Source organism: Arachis duranensis, chromosome 9, assembly GCF_000817695.3.
Source record: "Arachis duranensis cultivar V14167 chromosome 9, aradu.V14167.gnm2.J7QH, whole genome shotgun sequence".
Lineage (NCBI taxonomy): Eukaryota > Viridiplantae > Streptophyta > Magnoliopsida > Fabales > Fabaceae > Arachis > Arachis duranensis.
The window spans coordinates 3772195-3794436 of NC_029780.3; the positions used below are offsets into that span (position 1 = coordinate 3772195).

General features: G+C 34.3%; 5 protein-coding genes across 7 annotated transcripts; 4 read left to right on the plus strand and 1 right to left on the minus strand.

Annotated features, from left to right (window-relative positions):
• Nucleotides 1–883: 883 nt before the first annotated feature.
• LOC107463928 (putative disease resistance RPP13-like protein 1) lies at nucleotides 884–7109 on the plus strand. Of its 2 annotated transcripts, XM_016082814.3 has the most exons (3): nucleotides 884–1221; nucleotides 2516–2858; nucleotides 4476–7109. In XM_016082814.3, exons 1-3 carry the CDS (start codon nucleotides 1033–1035, stop codon nucleotides 6353–6355), a joined length of 2412 nt encoding a protein of 803 aa, XP_015938300.2. In that variant the 5' UTR covers nucleotides 884–1032; the 3' UTR covers nucleotides 6356–7109. The 2 variants fall into 2 exon arrangements, with proteins under 2 accessions (XP_015938300.2, XP_052110581.1); XM_052254621.1 differs by lacking the exon at nucleotides 884–1221 and having other exon boundaries at nucleotides 2742–2858; nucleotides 4520–7109.
• A 1563-nt stretch (nucleotides 7110–8672) lies between these two features.
• LOC107463860 (isocitrate dehydrogenase [NAD] catalytic subunit 5, mitochondrial) lies at nucleotides 8673–9889 on the plus strand. 2 transcript variants are annotated; one of them, XM_052254628.1, is made up of 4 exons: nucleotides 8673–8752; nucleotides 8884–8959; nucleotides 9036–9108; nucleotides 9371–9889. In XM_052254628.1, the coding sequence occupies exons 2-4, from the start codon at nucleotides 8886–8888 to the stop codon at nucleotides 9560–9562; spliced, it is 339 nt and encodes a 112-aa protein (XP_052110588.1). In that variant the 5' UTR covers nucleotides 8673–8752; nucleotides 8884–8885; the 3' UTR covers nucleotides 9563–9889. The 2 variants fall into 2 exon arrangements, with proteins under 2 accessions (XP_052110588.1, XP_052110587.1); XM_052254627.1 differs by lacking the exon at nucleotides 8673–8752 and having other exon boundaries at nucleotides 8857–8959.
• A 1649-nt stretch (nucleotides 9890–11538) lies between these two features.
• LOC127741648 (putative disease resistance RPP13-like protein 1) lies at nucleotides 11539–12701 on the plus strand. The gene has a single exon (XM_052254626.1). It carries the CDS (start codon nucleotides 11539–11541, stop codon nucleotides 12148–12150), a length of 612 nt encoding a protein of 203 aa, XP_052110586.1. The 3' UTR covers nucleotides 12151–12701.
• LOC107463859 (putative disease resistance RPP13-like protein 1) lies at nucleotides 12193–13843 on the plus strand. Its single transcript, XM_016082742.1, has 3 exons — nucleotides 12193–12538; nucleotides 12637–13061; nucleotides 13175–13843. Exons 1-3 carry the CDS (start codon nucleotides 12193–12195, stop codon nucleotides 13841–13843), a joined length of 1440 nt encoding a protein of 479 aa, XP_015938228.1.
• A 3133-nt stretch (nucleotides 13844–16976) lies between these two features.
• Nucleotides 16977–20382, minus strand: LOC107463929 (polyadenylation and cleavage factor homolog 4-like). The gene is made up of 3 exons (XM_016082815.3): nucleotides 20082–20382; nucleotides 17522–17623; nucleotides 16977–17437 (listed from the first exon to the last, which is right to left on the minus strand). The coding sequence occupies exons 1-3, from the start codon at nucleotides 20349–20351 to the stop codon at nucleotides 17270–17272; spliced, it is 540 nt and encodes a 179-aa protein (XP_015938301.1). The 5' UTR covers nucleotides 20352–20382; the 3' UTR covers nucleotides 16977–17269.
• Between the last annotated feature and the right edge of the window lie 1860 nt (nucleotides 20383–22242).

Consider the following 22242-nt stretch of genomic DNA (forward strand, 5'->3'; position numbering starts at 1 on the left):
ACCTATCCTAAACCCTAATTTCACTACAATGATTCTACTGTTGCAATCCCTACAACGACGCCCATCGCCGCCTCCCTTATGACGCCGTTCACTGTCACCGACACGAAACTTTTCAGTGCGGCATTCACCCGCTTGTCATTGCAACAAAACCACTGTCACACGTCTTCAACGGCCAAGTCCGACCCAATCCGTCACTGCGCCACCACCCTTTTGTTTTTATTGCGTTCGTACTTGTTTCTTTTTTTCAAACTATATATTGGAGGGAGAATAAATTCGGGTTTCTTTGAATGGTGTTTAATAATGAACATCCACATATTAGTGAAAAGAACCATCTGCATATGTAATCAAATGAACATCCTGCGAAGTATGAGCACTCAGAATCAAGCAAATAAAATAAAATACCAACAATATACCTAAATAAACATCAATTCTAGAATGAAAAAGAACCATATTCATACATAATAAAATGAACATCCGACTTAGTTAATAAAAAACAAGTAACGAACCAGCAACTGCGGGGCACCGAAGTCGCAATACAGTAGTGGCGGTGGTGGCACAAGATTGCAAAAGAGCCGTTGCGGCAAAAATAAAAAAATCAAAATTATAATTAAACCTAATTAATTTGAAATTTGATTTTTAAAATTAAAATAAATTTTCCTTTTATTATGATTAAACTTAATTAATTTAAAATTTAACTTTTGAAATTAAAATAACTTTTTTAACCTATTATTTAGATTGTTTAGAAAAAGTATTGTTCTCCTATCATAATTTTAATAGTTTAAATAATATTTAAATTTTTAATATAAACTTATTTAGGAATCTTTATAATTGTTATATATAAAAAATTAAAAATTGAAAAAAAAATGGAAAGATAACGATTAATGACAGAATGTGGTAAGATGTGGTGCCTTTGCGTCTCCTGTGTCTCAAATTCTCAATTCTCAAACCCACTGTCATTTGCATTCCCAACTGCCTCTTATCTCCCCTGTTTTCCTTATTCTTCAATTCCAAAGAGAATTCCAATTAAGAGGGATGACGCCACTTCAACTTGCATTGCCGCCTTCACAACTGCCCAGGCCTTACAGCTGTCCGCCGCTCCTCCGTCTCTCTTCTGCCACCTCCACTGGCCGCTGGTGGTCAGCTGTTGGCACTGCTCCACCTCCTTCGTTGTCCTTCTCCTCCATCCAGCCAAGTCTCCACCTTCACACTCATCTATCTGAGGTTAGTTTCTTTCTTTCTAGTTGATTAGGGTTGCACTTGGAAATCATTATTTTCTATGTTAATTATTAAAAGCCTTTCTAATCCAATTGCCATTCGTACCCTACTTCATCCTCTCATGAACTTGAAGCCTAAGATGAATTAAAGGTGATAGTAAATAATAAAATAATTGTAGATTGGATAATGGGTAAAGAACAGACTAGTTGGGAGATGAGGTTTATAAGGAATAAAACACATGAAAAGAAACATGCATTTCAAAAGACTTGCATTGAGTACAGGGGAGAAAATGAGTTCAAAGAGAGAAAGAAATGGATACAAGAAGCTAGTAATAATAACAATTGGGTGCTATAGCTAGACCGCAGACATGCATGTCAGAGGTAATGGTATGCTTAAAACTAATAAGCTCAAGGCAATATGGTGGAATGGGCACAAAGGAAACAACTCTTGGAAACTACCAAAAGACTTGAAGTGGCGTTAATTTTGATTGCTGTGGCAGAGCTCTATAATTTCATTAGTTCTCTTTAAAATAATTGTGTACAATGCTTTTCTGATGAGCTTATTCATGTGTTGCATGTTTGGTGTGGGTTGTTTTAGTGTGTTATGTTTGGAGTATTTTGTCTTGTAACTGTTGTAACTTAAAACTCATGGTTTTTGGTCCGTTCTTGATGGCAATGCCAAAGGAGATAGATCACAAATCTTTTGTTGTTTTCTCCCCGTTTAGGGTCGAGCTTGTACGAACGATCTAAAAACAATTGCAAAACAAGAAATGTCCTGCCAACACTTTTTATTGACCTTAGCCAATATTTTGAGCCAACATCTTATTTTTATACTGTTAAAATTTAGAATTTAGAGTTTATGGTTTAGAATGTAAGGTTTTTAGTGTTAAGATTTGACCAAGTATTGGCTAAAAATCAATAAATTTTGTTAGTCATGTAGTATTATTCTCCCACTTTAGTTACTAATAATTTTCACTCTGCACAATTGTCCTAATCATGCAATTTGCTGGAAGAAATCCCTAGGAATATGAACATTACAAATTCACCTTTCATCATTGCCTTACCAAAAAACTTTCTCACTTACCATTAAAAAAGCTGGAAATATTAGTCCTCCTTCATGTATTATGTACAACTTGCGTTGACGATTTATATGCTTAGGAATTTCAAGCATAATAAAAAGATAGCGACTAGATTGTCTAAGATTGAAACTGTCAGGGACCAAATCAGGGTGTTAGTAACTTTAATTCTTTCTCCTTCTCCATGGTCAATCTACTCTTTGTATCAACATCTGTGTTTTGTAGGGTTGCTCTTTCATTCGAGCTGCTTGGACCCGAAGATCTCGAAGTGAAGCTGCAAAGAAACCTAACAGGAAATCATGGAAGCAGAGGACAGATATGTACATGAGACCGTTCTTACTAAACGTTTTCTTTTCAAAAAGATTTATTCATGCTAAGGTGATGCACCGAGGAACAAGCAAAGTGATCTCTGTCGCTACCACAAATGCTAAGGATCTTCGAAACTCTCTCCCCTCCTTGACAGATCACAATGCTTGTAGAGTGGTTGGAAGGCTTATTGCCGAGCGATCAAAGGAGGCTGATGTATACGCATTGGCTTATGAACCAAAAAACAATGAAAGGATTGAAGGTAAACTGGGTATTGTTATCGATACCATTAAAGAGAATGGAGTAATTTTTGTTTGAGTTCATTCCATATGAATATACATTTGTCAATAATTGTTAAATAGATGTAGTGAAGTACCATTAGTTTGTTTTCATATTTGTTTTATCTTTTTCTCCCTCTAATTGCTCCCATTATTTTAACATGCATTTGTACAACCACCAATATAATGGTGAGAAATAGAGGAGATGAGAAAAAAGTTACAAATTTGATGTGTAATTTATGAAGAAATTTTTTCGATTTATCTGCTGTTCTGTCCATTTCTCTCCAATCAAATAAAGCCTAAGTGTCTAAGTCAATATTTTTTAGTTTTTGCAATATTTCTTATTATCTTTGTCCTTGTAAAAAAAAGTATTTAAATACCCTAAAACTTCCACTTGGATCAAGGTAAGTTCTTGTCTCACAATGTCTACGAGGAGAAAATTTGACTATAAATCATGGATTTGTGTTGCCGAAAATTTTGATGTTTTAAATGTTAAAAAAGATTGTAATAGTAGCAATAACTCGTTATTTTTTGTGGTATGAATAGAATAAATATAGATACAATTTACACTACTTTTCTTTTGTGTTTCATGAATTACCAATTTGTCATGTTAAGATAAACAAACTTTTTACCATTCAACGTTGGTAAACATGATTTTGATAAAAGTTCATATTAATACTCAAGTATGAATATACATCTTAGAAGGGTATTATTGAGTCACTTATATAATATAACATAGTGAAGTATGTATAATCTAAGTAGTTCTAAGTTCTAACCTGAGACAGAGGGGGCACTAGCCAGCAAGCAGTAGTAGGAGTGAAAGTGGCATCATCATGTAGAAGATAAATAAAAAGCGTCCTACTAGATTCTCACTATATGTATCATTATCACAAGGGACAAGACAAAAGCTAAGTTATTAGCCGTTGCATTGGAGCAAAGGTATCATAATTCATTGAAATTTTAAATTATTATTTTATCTGCAAGTGGTTTTAATTTACCATGAAACACTTCTCGAGGAAGTGTTATAAAAAATTATTAGAGATAATATCGAGTATGAACACTATTTTTTAAGAAATATATATATTTTTTAAATAGATTCCTACATTACTTAATACTAATATTATATCTGTAACAGCTGGCTGCCATTCAACAAATAAAAAATTCCTTAATCTTCTTTTTATATTTTTAATTATTTTTTTAATTATTTTTTAATGCCTAGTGGAATTTGAGTTTAAAATCTAAGGGGGGCAAAAAAGAACTACTTACTCTAACCAAGTGAATTAACGTACATTTTTAGTTTAGTTGGTAAATTCGTTGATTTTATTGCTTGTAGTATAACAATTGTTGGGGTATGTACGAGTATGCATATCATGTTATTAACTAATTATTATATGTTGTTTCAGCACTAGTATATAAAACTAAGCAAAGAACATTGTTAGTGCACTACAAACCACAAACACTTGAGATTCCTTGTGCTTGAGAAAATCCAGAGATCTAAATACAATACATCGATCTACGTATAACAACTTCCCTCAACCCCTTTCATTGTTTTCTCATCATCTGGTGCACTTGATTTTGAATCATGGCTGCAAAACTTGAAGGTGGGGCTTATCTTTCTTCTTTTGTTGATGCTGTTTTGGAGAAGCTGTCTCCAATACTTGAAGATGATGACTTTGTCCTCGAAGGAAGCGACTCTGCCCTGGAGTTGCTTGGAAGGCTGGAGAGAAGTCTATTTGATGTTGGATCTGTGCTTGATGATGCTGAGCTGAAGCAGTTCAGTGACAAGAAAGTGAAGAAGTGGCTCGTTGATCTCCAAGATGCTTTGTATAAGGCTGATGACTTGCTGGATGAACTCGCCACTAAAGCCGCCACTGCCACTCAAAGAGATCCAGGTAACTCTTCTCCCTGGTCTCACTATGTTGATTCATGTATTGAAGATAGTGCCATCAATGTCATCGAAAAAACAGTTGCCACACTAGAGTCTGTTGTAAAACGAAAAGGTTATCTTCGTCTTCTTCCGAAGGAGAGTGCTAAGATGGACATCTCGTCATGGAGAATTCCGTCCACATCTCTCGTTGTAAGTACTGACATATTTGGTCGGGACCAAGACAAGGAGAACATAATCAAATTGCTGTTAGATGATACCTGCGATGTTGGGTCACCTGTGACTGTGATCCCCATCGTGGGTATGGGTGGAATAGGAAAAACTACTTTGGCTCAACTGGTTTACAGTGATGTCAAAGTCGTGGGAAAATTTGACACTAGAGCATGGGTGTGTGTTGCTGAAAATCCTGACCCTATTAATGTTACAAAGACAATAATAGGGGCAATAGATTCTTGTCCGGGTAACATGGATAAGTTTGATTCACTTCGGAATAATTTGAAGGAAACGGATAATTTTGATTCACTTCAGACTAATTTGAAAGAAAAGTTGACAGGAAAGACATTTTTAGTTGTCTTAGATGATGTCTGGCATGATCGACGAGACATGTGGGAGGATTTTTTAAAACCTTTTCGTTTTGGGGATAATGGAAGTAAGATTCTTCTAACAACCCGTAATGAAAATGTTGCTTCTGTGTTCACGGCTAGTAATTTACATTATCGACTAAGTTTATTGTTGATTGAAGATTGTTGGTCGATGTTTTTGAAGCATTCATCTATTTCTACTAATTCTAAACAATATGCAACTCTAGAACAAATTGGTAGAAAAATTGTTGAAAAATGTAAGGGGTTACCTTTGGCTGTGAAGACACTTGGGGGTTTATTGCGTAATAAGTTAAATAAAGGAGATTGGGAAAATATACTTGAAAGTGAAATGTGGGAACTCTCGGAAGATGACAGTAAGATTACTCCTGCATTAAGAGTTAGTTATCACTATCTTCCTTCCTATTTGAAGCGGTGTTTTGTTTATTGCTCATTATATCCGGAGGATTATGAATTTGACAAAGACGAATTAATTTTGCTATGGATTGCTGAAGATCTTTTACAACCAAAAGAAAACAACACATTAGAAAAAATTGGTTGTGCATATTTTGATGAATTAGTTGCAAGATCATTCTTTCAACCTTCTAGTGCTAGTGGAAAGTTATTTGTAATGCATGATCTCATGCATGATCTAGCAAAGTTTTTTGCTGGAAAATTCTATTTCAATCTCAAAGAATTTGGCAATCGGCACATGATAGATAGCAACATTCGACATTTGTCATATACCACAACATATGAGGACAACTTCAAGTTATTTCAAGAGGACTTTAATGGAACAACACACATGAGAACATTTTTAAATTTTCCTTTGTTTCGCTTTCAAGCATCAATTACTATGGAAAGCGAGTTTTGGCTCTTAGGACAACAATTGGAGTGTTTAAGAGTTTTGTCATTTAAATACATTTTTCTAAAATCATTACCTGATTCAGTAGGTGAATTGATTTATTTGCGTTATTTGAATTTATCTTTCACACTTATCGAGACATTGTCTGAGTAAATATGTAAATTATGCAATCTCCAAACTTTGAAGTTGAGAAAATGTTTAAGGCTAAAGATGCTTCCGAGCTGCATGCAAGATCTTTTGAACCTTTGCCACCTTGATATTCGAGGGGCTTCTCGTCTGAAAGAGATGCCGAAGGGAATGAGCAAGTTAAAGCATCTAAACTTCTTAAGTGATTATATCGTCAGCGAGCAAGAAGAGAATGGGATGCGAGAATTAGGAACATTGGACAATCTTCATGGCTCATTTTGCATTTCCAACTTGGAGAATGTCAAGAATAGTGGTGAAGCTTTGAAGGCAAAGATGGGTAACAAAAAGCACATCAACACTTTAAAACTGAAATGGGTTCCAGATGGTGACATTGATGATATTGGAATCGAAAGAGATATACTTGACAAGTTGCAACCTCATGAAAACTTGAATAAGTTATCAATTAAGGGTTATCCGGGTGAAAGATTCCCAGATTGGTTAGGCTTTTCTTGCTACTCCAATATGACCAAATTGAGTCTGGATTGTTGTATGAATTGTTGTGAGCTTCCTTCACTGGGACAGTTACCCTCTTTACAGCATTTGGAGTTTTCTGATCTTGATCGGTTGGACAAGATTGGTTTGGAGTTTTACAACAAAAATAATGGATCATTTCAACAGGAGACACCCTTCAAATCTCTCGAAACTCTGAAAATTGAGTATATGTATCGTTGGCGGGAGTGGCATTTTCCTGATGAGTATGATGGTTTTCCTCAGCTTAGAATCCTTTTGATGGTTTTCCTAAGCTTAGAATCCTTTCAATAAGAAACTGTCCTGTGTTAAGTGGAGATCTGCCTGCTCACCTTCCGGCTCTGGAGGAATTTACAATTGATAGATGTTCAGAGCTTGCATGTTCGCTGCCGAGAGCTCCCAAGCTTCAGCAATTATATCTAGAGAGTTCTCCGGTTTTTACGAATAATGGTGAACCGCAGAAGTTAGTAATTTCAGAAACCCAGCTGGCGCAGTCTGTATTGGAGTACCTGCCCCACATCCAACCCCCAAGTGTCCAATGTCTGGAAATCAAGGACTGTCGGTCAGCGATATCAATTTCAGCAGATTATTTGCCCTCTTCATTACAATATCTGAGAATATCTGACTGTTCAAAATTAACATTCTTAGATCAACTGCAACACAAGTCTCTAAGGGAGATATATGTAGAGGGTTGTGATTCACTGAAGTTGCTTCCATTGGGGGACTTTCCAAATCTCAAGAAACTCATGATCAGTAAATGCCAAAGCATGGAATGTGTTGTGGTGCCACAGGCTCTTCCAAGTCTCCAATATTTAAGCATCTCAGAGTGTCCCAGTTTAGTATCCTTGCCGGCGCTAACGTTGACTGTTCCCCAGCTAGAGGAGCTGCATATATGTGATTGCCCAGAAATCAATTGCTTTGCTGAGGAGTTCCTCCCGCCAAGTTTGAAAATACTTGAAGTCACTAAGTGCCAAAAACTAGCAAGTTGGATAACATCAAAGGGTTTGCAGAGTGAAGGCCTTACCCATCTTTGGCTTGGTCCATGCTTTGATGTAAAATCGTTCCCAAGAGAGGGTTGCCTTCCTGCTTCTCTTCAGGCTCTAATATTGTCAAACTTTCCAAATCTGGAGACGCTTGACTGCAAGGGGCTTCACCATCTTACCTCCCTCGAAAGTTTAGCAATTACAGACTGTGAAAAGCTTGAGAATATCACAGAACAACATTTGCTTGCTTCCATAGAATTCGTTACAGGTAAGTGATTTTGCTCTGATCTTCCCTAAACTCAATGCTCTCTAATTACAATGCTAATTCTTTGGATCAACCATTTTCATTCCCTTTTCAATACACCAACAAGTTCATTGAATAGATTATTTTGCTTTATTTGTGAAAGTCATTCCAATTAGCAAGAAAAAAAGGCTCACTTTTCTTATGCCATTGAATTGTAATTTTAAAGATTTTCTTTTATAATTCTGTTATCTTGAACACTTAAGAGATAAGTTGTAGATTTTGAAAGTGTTTCGACCTATTTATAATATTTATGAAAGTATATTTTTAATTTATCTTAATTTATCTGCCTGCTCACCTTCTGGCTTCAATATCTTGCTATATATGGTTCTTTATTATATCTACTTGTTAGTATATTCTTAGGGAATTGAATAGTTTCTTTGAATTAGTTGTAACTCTGAATTCTTACCTATAAATATGCAGAAGACTGAAGGTCTTTTCCTCAAGGTCTATCATTACCTTCCAATTACCTATAAATATCTATCTTATTTTATTTGTGAATCTAACAGTAACCTTCTATTTTGAAATTTGTTTTAGGGCAGTCGTGAGGTTGCAGAGAAGTACCCTGAGATAAAGTATGAGGAAGTTGTCATTGACAATTGCTGCATGATGGTATATTTGTGAACTTGGATTTAGGGTGCAATTGTATTTGGAAATTCATTTTGAGTATTGAAAATGGAATTACTCTCTTTCATTTTTATAATCTACAGCTTGTGAAAAGTCCTGCTCTTTTTGTTGTCTAGTGATGCCAAACCTTTATTGTAACATTATTAGTGACCTTTGTGCTGGCTTGGTTAGGGGTTTGGGTTTGACAGCAAGGTAATTTTTGCACTTTGGTCAACAAATTCTAGAACCTACAATCTTATCATCTGACATCATTTCATACATGTTTCAGCTGCAAGATTGGTGAGGGAGGTATTGCACTAGCTGAGGCTGTACATGGTTCAGCACCTGATATTGCTGGAAAGGTAAGCTGCAAAGTTCTTTCTCAACCTTATATTATCTTTTATCGATCGGTTCACCTTATCATCAACTTATTACTGAATATGGGATTTGAATGCATGTTTCATGAAGGTGCTCAAGATCAGTTTGCCCTCTGTGATTTCATAAAACTAATTTGATCTCCTCTTTCTTTGAAAAACAAAATTGTGAATAGTAATTGTTGTCAATTTACTTCTCTGGTATTGGTCACAAACATGTTCTAACCTATGAAACTTTGTGCTTGTGTAGAATTCGGCAAATCCAACTGCTTTACTGCTGAGTGGTGTTTCAATATTGTGCCATTTAAATCTCCATGACAAAGTGGACCAAATTCAAAATGCCATCCTCGACACAATTGCGGAAGGGAAGTACCGAACTGCTGATCTTGGAGGCAAAGCAAAGACAACCGAGTTCACCAATGCAATTATTGATCATCTCTAAATTATGCTCGAGTGGGCAAGGAATTGCTGCTAGTTTTGTTTTCTGTTAATTTCCTATTTATTTTTCCCTGGCTTTTTTTTTTGAGGAGTAGGATTACCTCAGCAGTCAGCATAATGGGAAAACTCATCTAATGGTGTGACCTTACAACCACAAGGCATGGGCAAGCCTTACAATATTCACTGCCCATGCAGTGTTATGGCCTTGAGAGGGTCGGAGTCTTTTACACTTCTAAAATGCTTTTGATTGATAACCGTCTTTATTCTATTTTACAATTCTTTGTCAATAATACAGTTAAATAAATGAAGTACCATACGCATGTTTCATTCATTCGTCTTTCTTGACTCTGCCTGTTATTTGCTTAAATTTGAGTTATTGTTGGAGGAATTCCCATCAATACAATCATGACTCTGCCTGGATGATTTTTGTTTTTATCTCCAAAACCATATGTTTGACTATGTATATACTTGATCCAAATCATGATAAACCAAATGGGAAAACAAACTCCCGAGTTTCTGTTGTTGGAAGTACGTGGATCACTAGTTATTGGCATGGCAAAAAGGTGAAGAAAGATGATTGTTTTTGCTGGAACAATGAGAAAATAGCTTTTTTTTTCTTTAATTAATGATAAAAGTTTGATCATTTTTACACTAAGTTTATAATTGAGAAAATTATTCTTTAGCAACATTTGGATATGGTCCTCTTTCTCTATCTTGATAGTGGGATTTGTCCTCTTTGTTGTTCTTTTTTATATTAAAAATAATCTTGCTGATTAAATTGTGTTAAGAATCACTATAATATATGTTCTCTTTATCAATTAAAACAACATTTTATATTTGTATTATTCTTTTTATAAACCAAGAACCAACTAAAGAAAACAGAATAAAGTTGTTCTTTGAACCCAAAAACTTCAAGATACAAATATGTATGAGGCACGCCAAGGGGATGCTTTCTGTAACAGCATGCCAAGGGGCTGCTTTCTGTAGCCAAATTCATGATCACGGTTCTGCAACTATTAATTTTTTTTAGCCAAATTTGTAACCGTAGCCAAACATTCCTTTACCTCGGTCACAAGTCACAGCATCAATCATGTATGGTCTTTTGCAGTATTGTTTGTTCTACCATTTTGCTTTCTCTTTTTAATGTAAGTGATGTTTACTGCTGCATGATCTACTAGTAGCACAAAAATTGCATCAACAGATTCTATGTTAAGGCTTGTACAAAAATTGCATCAACAGATTCTAGTAGCACAAAAATTGCACAAAAGTTTGAGGGCAGCAAAATCTTTTTCAGGTACCTTTTTAAACTAACTACCAATGCAAAGCTTGTCTTCTATGTTAAGGCTTGTAGCCTCTAGGCATATATTATCTTCTAAGTCTCATATATTATGAGATATTTTACCCTAAAATATATAAAACATTATTCTCTGTATAGCACAAAAATCAATCAAGAGAACCATCCATGCTTCTACACCTTTTTTTGGTCTTTTTGTCCCTATAATTACTCCCATTATTTTAAGCGGTATTTGCACAACCACCAATATAGTATGATAGTATTATTTGTTACTATGAGATCTGTCAAAACAACTCAGCACCCACTAATCAAATTAATTGTGAGGAAGACTAACTCAGTATCTTCAATTTGTTGCTTAGTTTTGGAAGGATTTTAAATTCTTGCATGTGGAGGCTGGAGCCAAGATGTCACAAATCAAGTCAACGAATGCTGTATGTTTTATTATTTATTGAATTATTGTTTTATCTACAAGTGGTTTGAGTTTAATTATTATACAGGTTTCAGCACTATATAAATATATTACTAAGCAACGAGCATGGTTAGTGCACTGCAAATGGCAAACACTTGAGATTCCTTGTGCTTTTAGAAACCCAGAGATCTGAATACATTACATCGATCTACCTACAACAACTTCCCTCAACCCCCTTCATTCTTTTCTCATCATCTTCTGCACTTGATTTTCAATCATGGCTGCAAAACTTGAGGGTCGAGCTTATCTGTCTTCTTTTGTTGATGCTGTTTCAAAGAAGCTGTCTTCAATACTTGAAGATGACTTTGTGCTCGAAAGAAATGACTCTGAGCTTAAGTTGCTTGAAAGGTTGGATGATTGTCTGTGTGATGTTGGACCTGTGCTTGATGATGCTGAGCTGAAGCAGTTCAGTGACGAGAGAGTGAAGAAGTGGCTTGTTGATCTCCAAGATGCTCTCTATATGGCTGATGACTTTCTCGATGAATTCTCCACTAAAGCTGCCGCTGCTGCTCCAAGGGATCCAGGTAATTCTTATGACTGGTCTCGCCCTGTTGATGCAATTATTGAAGATAGTGGTGTCATTGTCATTGAAAATTTAGTTGGCAAACTAGAGTCTGGGGTACGACGAAAAGGTAAACTTTGTCTGAGAGAGAGTGCCAAGATGGACATCTCGTCATGGAGAATTCCATCCACATCTCTCGTTGTACATTCCGACATATTTGGTCGGAAGGAAGACAAGGAGAACATAATCAAAAAGCTGTTAGATGATACCCGCGATGGTGAATCACCTCTGACTGTGATCCCCATTGTAGGTATGGGTGGGATATGAAAAATTACTTTGGCTCAACTGGTTTACAATGATGCCAAAGTTATGGAAAATTTTGGCACTAGAGCATGGGTGTGTGTTGCTGAAAATCCTAACCCTGTTAATGTTACAAGGACAATAATAGGGGCAATAGATTCTCCCTCTTGTAACGTGGATCATTTTGATTCACTTCAAACTGATTTGAAAGAAAAGCTGACAGGAAAGAGATTTTTAGTTGTTTTAGACGATGTTTGGCATGATCGACGAGATATGTGGGAGGATTTTCTAAAACCTTTTCACTATGAGAATACTGGAAGTAAGATTCTCCTAACAACCCGTAGTGAAAAGGTTGCTTCTGTGTTTGCCGCTAACAATCTACATTATCGACTTAGTTTATTGTCGGATGAAGATTGTTGGTCGGTATTTTTGAAGCATTCATCTATTTCTACTAATTCTAATCAGTATGCAACTCTAGAACCAATTGGTAGAATAATTGTTGAAAAGTGTAAGGGGTTACCTTGGAGGTTTATTGTGCAATAAGCGTCTTGAAGGCCATTGGAAGAATATACTCAATATTTCCGGAGGATTATGAATTTGACAAAGATGAATTAATTTTGTTATGGGTGGCTGAAGACCTTTTACAACCAAAGGAAAACAACGCATTAGAAAATGTTGGTTGTGCATACTTTGATGAATTAGTTGCAAGGTCATTTTTTCAACCTTCCAGTACTAATGAAAAGTTATTTGTAATGCATGATTTTATGCATGATCTAGCAACGGTTTTTGCTGGAAAATTCTATTTCAAAGTCAAAGAATTCGGCAATCAACACGTGATAGACAACAAAATTCGTCATTTGTCATATGCTGCTACAGAAGATGAGGATAGCATCAAATTATTTCAAGAGGCCAATAATAGAGCAGTACACATGAGAAACGTTTCTATATATATTTTTCTTTTTTTCACCATCGTAAATCAATTGATATTGAAAGCGATCCTTGCCTCTTACGCCAACAATTGGGGTGTTTAAGAGTTTTATCATTTGAACAGCTTTTGCTAGCCTCATTGCTTGATTCAATAGGTGAATTAATCCATTTGCGTTATTTGAATCTGTTCGACACACCTATTATGACATTACCCGAGTCAATATGTAAATTATACAATCTCCAAACTTTGAAGCTGAAGAATTGTGCTGAGTTAGAGATGCTCCCCAGAGGCATGCAAGGTCTTGTGAACCTGCGCCACCTTGACATTCGAGGTGCTTCTCATCTGAAAGAGATGCCGAAGGAAATAACCAAGCTAAAGCATCTAAACTTCTTAAGTGATTATATCGTCGGCAAGCATGAAGAAACTGGGATAAGAGAACTGGGAACGCTGGACAATCTCCATGGCTCATTTTGCATTTCCAAGTTGGAGAATGTCAAGAATAGTGGTGAAGTTTTGGAGGCAAAGATGGGTAACAAGAAGCACATCAACACTTTAGAATTGAATTGGCTTCCAGATGGTGACATTGATGATGTTCAAACTGAAAGAGATATACTTGGCAAGTTACAACCTCATCAAAACTTGAAAGAGTTATCAATTGTTATGGCTGCGCCCCATCTAGAGGAGCTGCATCAATACGATTGCCCAAAAATCGATTGTTTTGCTGACGAGGGCCTCCCGCCGAGTTTGAAAAACTTCAACTCACTGAGTGCCACAAACTCGCGAGTTGGATAGCATCAAAGGGTTTGCAGAGTGAAGGCCTTACCCATCTTCAGCTTTATCGATGCTGTGATGTAAAGTCGTTCCCAGGAGAGGGTTCCCTTCCTGCTTCTCTTGAGTATCTAGAATTGAGGAAATTACCAAATCTGGAGACGCTTGACTGCAAGGGACTTCACCATCTTACCTCTCTCAAAAATTTAAGAATCAGATACTGTGACTACCTTCATAATATAAGAGAAGAACATTTGCTTGCATCCATAGAAAATATCTACATTGGGAATGAATGTCCTTTGACGCGTAAGCTGAAAGCGATGGAAGACCTACGGATTGAATTTGCCCGTTACTACCTGGGTAAGTGTTTTTGCTCTCATCTCCCCAAAACTCATGCAGTCATGCTCATTCTTTGCATCAACCATTTTCATTCCCTTGTTAATACACCAATGCAATGTTTATTATCTTTTCATTCTTAGTATTTAAATAAAACCATCTTATGGGTGCCAAAATTTTCCAAAAAGGTAAACTTTTTCATGATTGCTTCTTTATTGCTTACAGTATTTGTGATTTTGTATGGTATATTGCAGACTCGGATTACTCTGATGATGATTACTGGTACTATTGATTCTGATTTTACACCATTTTATGTGAATGAGAGGGGTCAAAGGCATACGGGTACGCACATACTTCTTGAAATGCATTATTTTTCTTTATTCTTGAAAAGTTATTCCAATTAGGAAGGAAAAGGGTTACTTTACTTCTTGAAATGCATTATTTTTCTTTATTATTGAAAAGTCAATCCAATTAGGAAGAAAAATGTTTTAAACGTAGAGTCTAGGATTCCAAGAACATGCAAGTCGTTTAGTAGATATGATAATGCAAGAATTCAATTGTGCTTACTGAAAGACATCAGATGATAGTAACTAATGTTGCAAAATTTAAATTCAATGGGTATTGGGCTTCTTATAGTAAACTTGACAATTAAAAACTTATCTTTCCTGTATAGGTATTGGGCTTGCCAGAGACCATGAAAGCAGTATGATTTCTTTCTTGAAACATTGAATCTATAATTGGGACTGCTAGCCTGTGTGACTTGAAAAACCGGTAGCAATTCAATGCTTGGTTGCACCCTAGGTAAAATGTATTAGACTAGAACATCGCCTACTTCTTTAATCTGTGGCTTTTCATCAATAATAAATCCTCTGCCAAGATAACACAGACAATTGAAGGAAAACTTTTTGAATCCTCAAGAAGGAAGAGCTTTTCTTCTTTCACATCAATCTTGAAACCATTCAAGTGATTTTGGGATATGTAAAAAAAAGGTAAGGGGTCTGCATGAATAAAAGGCAAAGATGAGGAGGAAAGAATCTCTCTACTTGAAGGACCCAAACCTTGGCAAAAAATTTCCCATGTATGGGGCATTGATGAGGTATTGCACTAGCTGAGGCTGTACATGGTTCAGCACCGGATATTGCTGGAAAAGCAAGCTGCAAAGTTCTTTCTCAACCTTGTATTATCTGTTATGGATCTTTTCCACCTTGTTATCAACTTATTACAGAATATGGGATTTCTTTGAATGACTGTTTCATGAAAGTGCTCAATATCGGTTTGCCCTCTGCAATTTCATAAAACTAATTTGGTGTTCTTTTTTCTTCTTTAAAAAGGATAAAATTGTGAATAGTAATTGTTGTCAATTTACTTCTCCCATACTGGTCACAAACAAGCTCTAACCTTGGAAAATTACAACCTTTATTGAATTTAGGGTCATATTTCTGTTGCTTACCTGTATTTCCACTGGACTTTTGCTCGTGTAGAATTTTGGCAAATCCAACTGCTTTACTGCTGAGTGGTGTTCCAATGTTGCGCCATTTGAATCTCAACACAATTGCAGACGGGAAGTACGGAACTGCTGATCTTGGAAGCAAAGCAAAGACAATCACCAATGCAATTATTGATTCACTGATCAATGCAGTGTTATGGCCTTGAGAGGGTTGGAGTCTCTTACGCTTCTAAAATGCACTTTGAGTATTTGATTGATAACCCTCTTTAGTCCATTTTGCAATTCTTTGTCAATAATATAGTTAAATAAATGAAGTACCATACACGTTTCATTCATTCTTCTTTCATGACTCTGCCTGCTATTTGCTTAATTTAAGTTCAATAACTTACTGGAAATCGCCACTCGTTTGTGTTCCTCAGGGTTTGTTTTGTTGGAGTAATTCACACCAATACAATCACGCCAATGTTGGGAATTATCCCAAAATAATGTATATTTTTCCTTTTAACTCCAAAACCATATGTTTGAGTATATACTTGATCCAAATCATGGTATACCAAAATGGGAAAACAAACGTTCAAGTTTCTGATGTTGTGAAGGAAAAAAGGTGAGGAAAGAGGATTGTTTTTACGGCAACAATCAGACAAAAGCTGTTTCTTTTTTTTTTTTTTTAACTAATGATACTATTTTGATAATTTTTTCAAAAAGTTTGTAATTGCGAAAATTTATTACCTCAGCAAAACTTTGATAGGATTCTCTTTCTCTATCTCGATAGTGGAATTTGCCCTCTTTGTTAATCTGTTTTATATTAAAACTAATCTTGCGTATTAAAATGTTTCAGGAATTACGATAATATAATCTTTATATCAAGTATAACAACAATTGACTAATTGTATTAGTCTTTTTAATAAACTAAGAACGAACTAAAAAAAGAGGAAAAATCTTTGAACGGAAAAATTTCAAGATACAAATATGCATATGACAACAATAATAAACTTAAGATCCAGCCATTTCTGTTTTAAACATCATTATGGGCTTTAATTATTGCTGGTTTACCTGTGATTATCTCCTATAAAAATACTCCAAAACTATAAACATCACTTTTCTCTGTTAGCCTATTAGATACTTGGTACCTGCATGAAAGACCATATACTTGTTTTCGTTGCTTTCATCCTTTTTCTGTTGGTCACAAGAACCGGATTCACATAGATTTGGATTTTGTCCATACCTAGCATCATTAAGCTAGAGAATTATGTATATTAAAATCATCCATGATTCAAAAATCAATCAAGATAACCATTTATGTTTTTACACTTTTTTGTCTTTTTCTCCCTATAATTGCTCCCATTATATTTAATTTGTATTTGCACAACCACCGATATAATTGCGAGTCTGTTATCATTTCTTATTATCTTGTGTCCTTACAAAAAGAAATTTGAATACCCTAAGGGTAAGGCTTCCACTCAGAAGGGTCATGGTAACTTCTGGTCTCACAAAAATTGCGAGTCTGTCATATTTGTCACAAAAATTTACTCTGATTGGGGTAACGTGTACAAAAAACAGCTCTATAAAAATTACAACCTTGGGGAATAAGCTGATAAAAACAAGTGTCAGACTAGCCCCTGGACAATTTTTGTATCAAAGACAGAGATGTAATCGAAAAGCTTACTCTATCCACAGTTGAGCGCTCCAACTGCCGCAGTTACTTGAGAAAGTTGCAACTCAGCTTCAATCTTGCGTAGGGCAGACGGTGGAAAGACTTCTGACCAGGTGCCAAAGAGATGGTGCATAGCAGGGTGCAAATGAGGCTGAACCTGCCTGTATGCCTCACAGAAAACCTGGAGACAGAACAGAACGAGAAGTTAAGTGAACAGAACAAAATGATACAAAGTAAAACAATAATGTGAATCTAATTGACCTACTTCGGGCAGGCGTAATGCAAAGTATTCAACATATTCCTCTCCAAAGTTCTTCACTATACTGTCCAAGAGATAGAGTGAAGGAAGCTTTTGCTCTGCAGGCACCTGCACAAAGGAGATTCAACAAGTGGCATAACAAGGCGTATAATTCAACAGAGGTTCTAAAAATCAACCCCAAACTAACTCTCTACCACTTAGTCACAAATTACATAGTTGGAGTCCATCATTAACAATATAGAATTAGGTATATCATTTCTTCTGATCTGTTGTATTTGTGAAAAGAAATCTGAGAAAGTGTTCCTAAGCCTATATATAATCAAATACCCGATAATGGACCTTTCTTTGTCGAGTTATAGCAAGACTTCAATTCAGCAAAAGTAAAGTAACAACTTCCTTTAGATACGACGCCAGATTCAATTTGCCCCCTTAGAGTTTCCTGAAAGGAATTAAAGTACTCAAAACGTGTTTGCATACTTTCACCTAATCTTCCCTTTTCTAATCAGTTAGATTGCACTAATTCCTGTTCTTTGAATGACCATTAGCAACTAATTGTTTTAGTTGAATGATGATAATACACATAATATAGTACGAGTTGAGGATAACCCATTTGTTCACTCTATGTCTGGGCGACATTGCTTTTCAGATAAGATTAGACCTAAAAGCAGAAATAGCAGAGTTACTGAAGTCCCCTCTCTCACACACACGCACACACCTTTCATTGTTAGAAACAAATAGTCAAAAACAACAAAATAAAATAAGGGAAAAAAGACAGGTCCTAACTTTTCAAACTTTTGACAAATATATTCCTGACAAAATTTAAATGCAAAAAAGTCCCTGATTTTAACAAACGGAGGACAATTTAGTCTTTCCGTCTATTTGCCTCTCATACACCTAACAGAACTGACGTGGCTGAAACGGTGTACATGTGTCCGTTACGGTGCCACGTTGGAAGGAGAAAAAAGTTCGAAGGACAAATAGGTCTTTGAGAATTTTTTTTTTATTATTATACTTCTATTATGCTTCTATTATGAGAATTTAGTTTATAAAATTAGGCTAATTTTTTTTTGTATGGAAAAAATATTGGTGTTTTTGTTGAAAATGGGAGAATGTGATGTAATTATAGATGGGTGGATTTTTTTTGTGGGAAGTCAACACGTGGGGCGTGGTGAACACGTGGCATCATTCTGACCAACAAGTGGGGAGCGTGTTGAACACGTGGCAGCATCTTAGCCAACACATGGGGGCGTGTTGAATAATTTCCACAATACTGTAATACACTTCAAATGTCAATATTCAACCAAAACACCAATTTTCTTTCCATATTAAAAATAATTTCTGATAAAATTATGCTTGTATTTTGAAATCTAGTTAACTTGTTTTATTCTACAATTTAAATTATTTGTATTAAAATTGTAGAAATTGGACTTGTTATGTTTTTACTCTTTTTCTTAAATTGCATTAGTTTAGTTTTAGTGCATTTGTGTATTATATTAGAATTTGTTAAATTGCATTAGTTCAGTTTTTATCATACCAGTGGCATTAGTTAGCATCAGTTCATTTATGCATCAAGTTAGCATTAGTTCATTTGTGCATCATTAATGTATTAAGTTAGCATTAGTGCATTTGTGTATTATATTAGAACTAGTATTTTTATGCATAATAACATTACGAGAATATTTTTTTAAATTATAGTTCACTTTGTTCTAACAGTATAAATTATGCATGACACAAAACATTTATAAAATCAAACTACTTTTACAAAAAAGTCGTAAGTTGACAAAAGTTTCTGACTAAGAAGACCAAGATATCTGCAGATAAAAAATTAAATAATAAGATTTTTAATTATTATTTTTATATGAAAAGTCTAATTTTTTATTAGTAATTAATTTTAACATTCGTTATTGAAAATTTAAAATAATTTAATGTGTATAATTTTACATTTAAAATATTTTAATTGTAAAAAAATATCGAATGGCATATTTTGATTTGTCAAATTACTAATATAAAATATAATTATATATAGAGTAAAAATAGTAGAGAGAAATATAAAAATGGAGAAAGATAGATGAGAGAATTTAGGAAATGAGTTTATTAATTTTGAAAAAAAAATTCTCAAAGACCTATTTGTACTTCGAACTTTATTTATAAAATGACGTCAAGGACTTATTTGTTCTTCGAACTTTTTTCCCTTCTAACGTGACACCGTAACGGACACCTGAATACCGTTTCAGCCATGTCAGCCAGTTTCGTTAGGTGTATGAGAGGCAAATAGACGAAAAGACTAAATTGTCCTCCGTTTATTAAAGTTAGGGACTTTTTGTATTTAAATTTTGTCAGGGATGTATTTGTAAAAAGTTTGAAAAGTCAGGGTTGTCTTTTTTCCTAAAATAAAATCCGAAAGACTTTGAACCCAACTTCTGTCATTCAAGTTACGAAAACTGAAACTTTCACCCAAATATAACAGTGGCAGTATCTTCGATCCTAGCTCCAAAATGGGATTTTTACGAAATTCCGAGAACAAAGAGAAAAAGAGAGGAACTTTTCCGCGGAAACCGAGACAGACCTTGAGAATCCGAGCGCAGATAGCGTCGGCGATGCCCCTGGCATGCTCACTCTGGTGCACAGCGATGAAGGTGAGATCGTTGATAATGAGCTTCTGATTGGACGTGAGCTCCGACAGCAGCATCTCGTACAGCTGAACGATTTCTTCCGTAGACGGAGGGGACACGTGACCGGCGGTGGCCCTGAGCTCGTCGTCGCGCTGCTTGAGCATAGCCTTGAACCTGTCAACGAGCATGGAAGGGGGAGGCTTCTGTGCGATCTCATTGCTCATGGGTTTCGCGTTGGCCGATAGGGTGTGTTTGGAAACGGGGAAGAGAAGAAGTACGTTTAGATTTTTTGAAAGTTTTAATTTTTTATTTTTTACGGAGAAAGAATTAAATAGTCTGTTATGTTTGAGTGTAATTTTATTTTGGTATTTAAGATTTAAAATGTCTTATTTAAATATAAAAAAAGTTTTATTTAGCTTCAATTTAGTCCCACCGTTACGTTAAAGATAAATAATTAACAAAATGTCTTACATGGCAGTAATATAAGAATAATGTCAATAATTTGGAGAATAAGTACAAGCTCCAAAGGTACAAAATCATCCGTAGATGCATTAATATATGTATTTAATATTTTTTTTAGTTTTATAGAAAATATTTTATTTTAATTATAAAAAAATGATAAATAAATATATTGATGCATCTACGATTATTTTGTGACTCTGAAACTTGTACTTATTCTCTAAATTATCGACATTGTTCTTCTATTGTTGTCATGTAGGATATTTTGTTAATTATTTATCTTTGACCTTCGGTGGGACTAAATTAAAGGGACTAAATTAAAGCTAAATGAAACTTTTTTAGATTCAAATAGGACACTTTAAACCTTAAGGACCAAAACAGGATTATGTCCAAACGTAGGGGACCAATTTAATACTTTATCCTTTTTATATATATGCAGATGTGATTTTGCTACCAAAACCACATTTACAGGAAGCAACTTAATGGGCTTTTAGTCATAGATACTAACTATTTATTTATCTTTTTCAACTTTATTCTTTATGTATATTATTATATTATCTTTAGAATTCTTGTTATTTCTATTTATATGAACTCTATTTTTTATTATTTATTGGTTTTTTTTTCAACTGTTTGTTTGACATTATACACTTTTATAATTGAAATTTTTGTGTATTATATTTGTTATTATCTTTTTATAATATAATTTATTGATTCTATTAGGTAAAATAAATTAAACAAAAAATTAACGGTAAATAATAATAATAGTAAAAAATTATAGCATACAAAAAAAGAATACTAAAAATATTAAAAATATACCATATAAAAAGATTATCAAGAACTTTCAAATATGTTTCAATTACTACAAAGTAAATATTTAATTTTTTTATTATTTTTAATACTCTCTTTTATAATTGTAATTCTCATATACTATGTTTTAGTGTAATTTCTTATAATATAAATTATAATTTTATTTAAAAAGATAAATTAAATAAAAAATTAATCATAAATAATAATAAAATCATAAACGTTGGATTCCAAATTAATATTAAAAATAAGATTATTGAGAGTATTAGAATAAGAGTATGATGTAAAAAAAATACTAAAATAACATTCTTACAATAATACTTAAAAAATATAATATATTTGATTAAATATTCTTTTAGATATGTATATCTAAAATTTATATTTTTTATTTTTATTTAAAAATATATTTTGTCTATTTTTATATGTTATTTTTATTTTAGTAAGTAAATATTAATTTTATTATAAAATTAACTAATAAGATCTATTTAAATATTTAAATTAAAATGATAGGATAATATAAAAAAATTATTTAAGTTGATGTCCATTTTAGTAATTTTTTATCCAAAATGACTTTGAATGGTATAAGCCAAACAACATTTATTTTACTAAAATTTATTTTGATACAAAAATTACCAAACATAAATCACTTTAATACAAACTTACTTTTTATCAAAATTAAGTTTACAAAATCAATTCTATACAAATTTCCGTTTATAAACTGTAATACAAACACACACGTAGTAGTAGACGGAGAAAAAGATAGATGTTGCTGACACGCGAAGGGCCTAGGGTTTTCAGCGGATACTATCAGATTTTCAGAGTACATAAGAATATGTAGAAGAGATGAAGTGA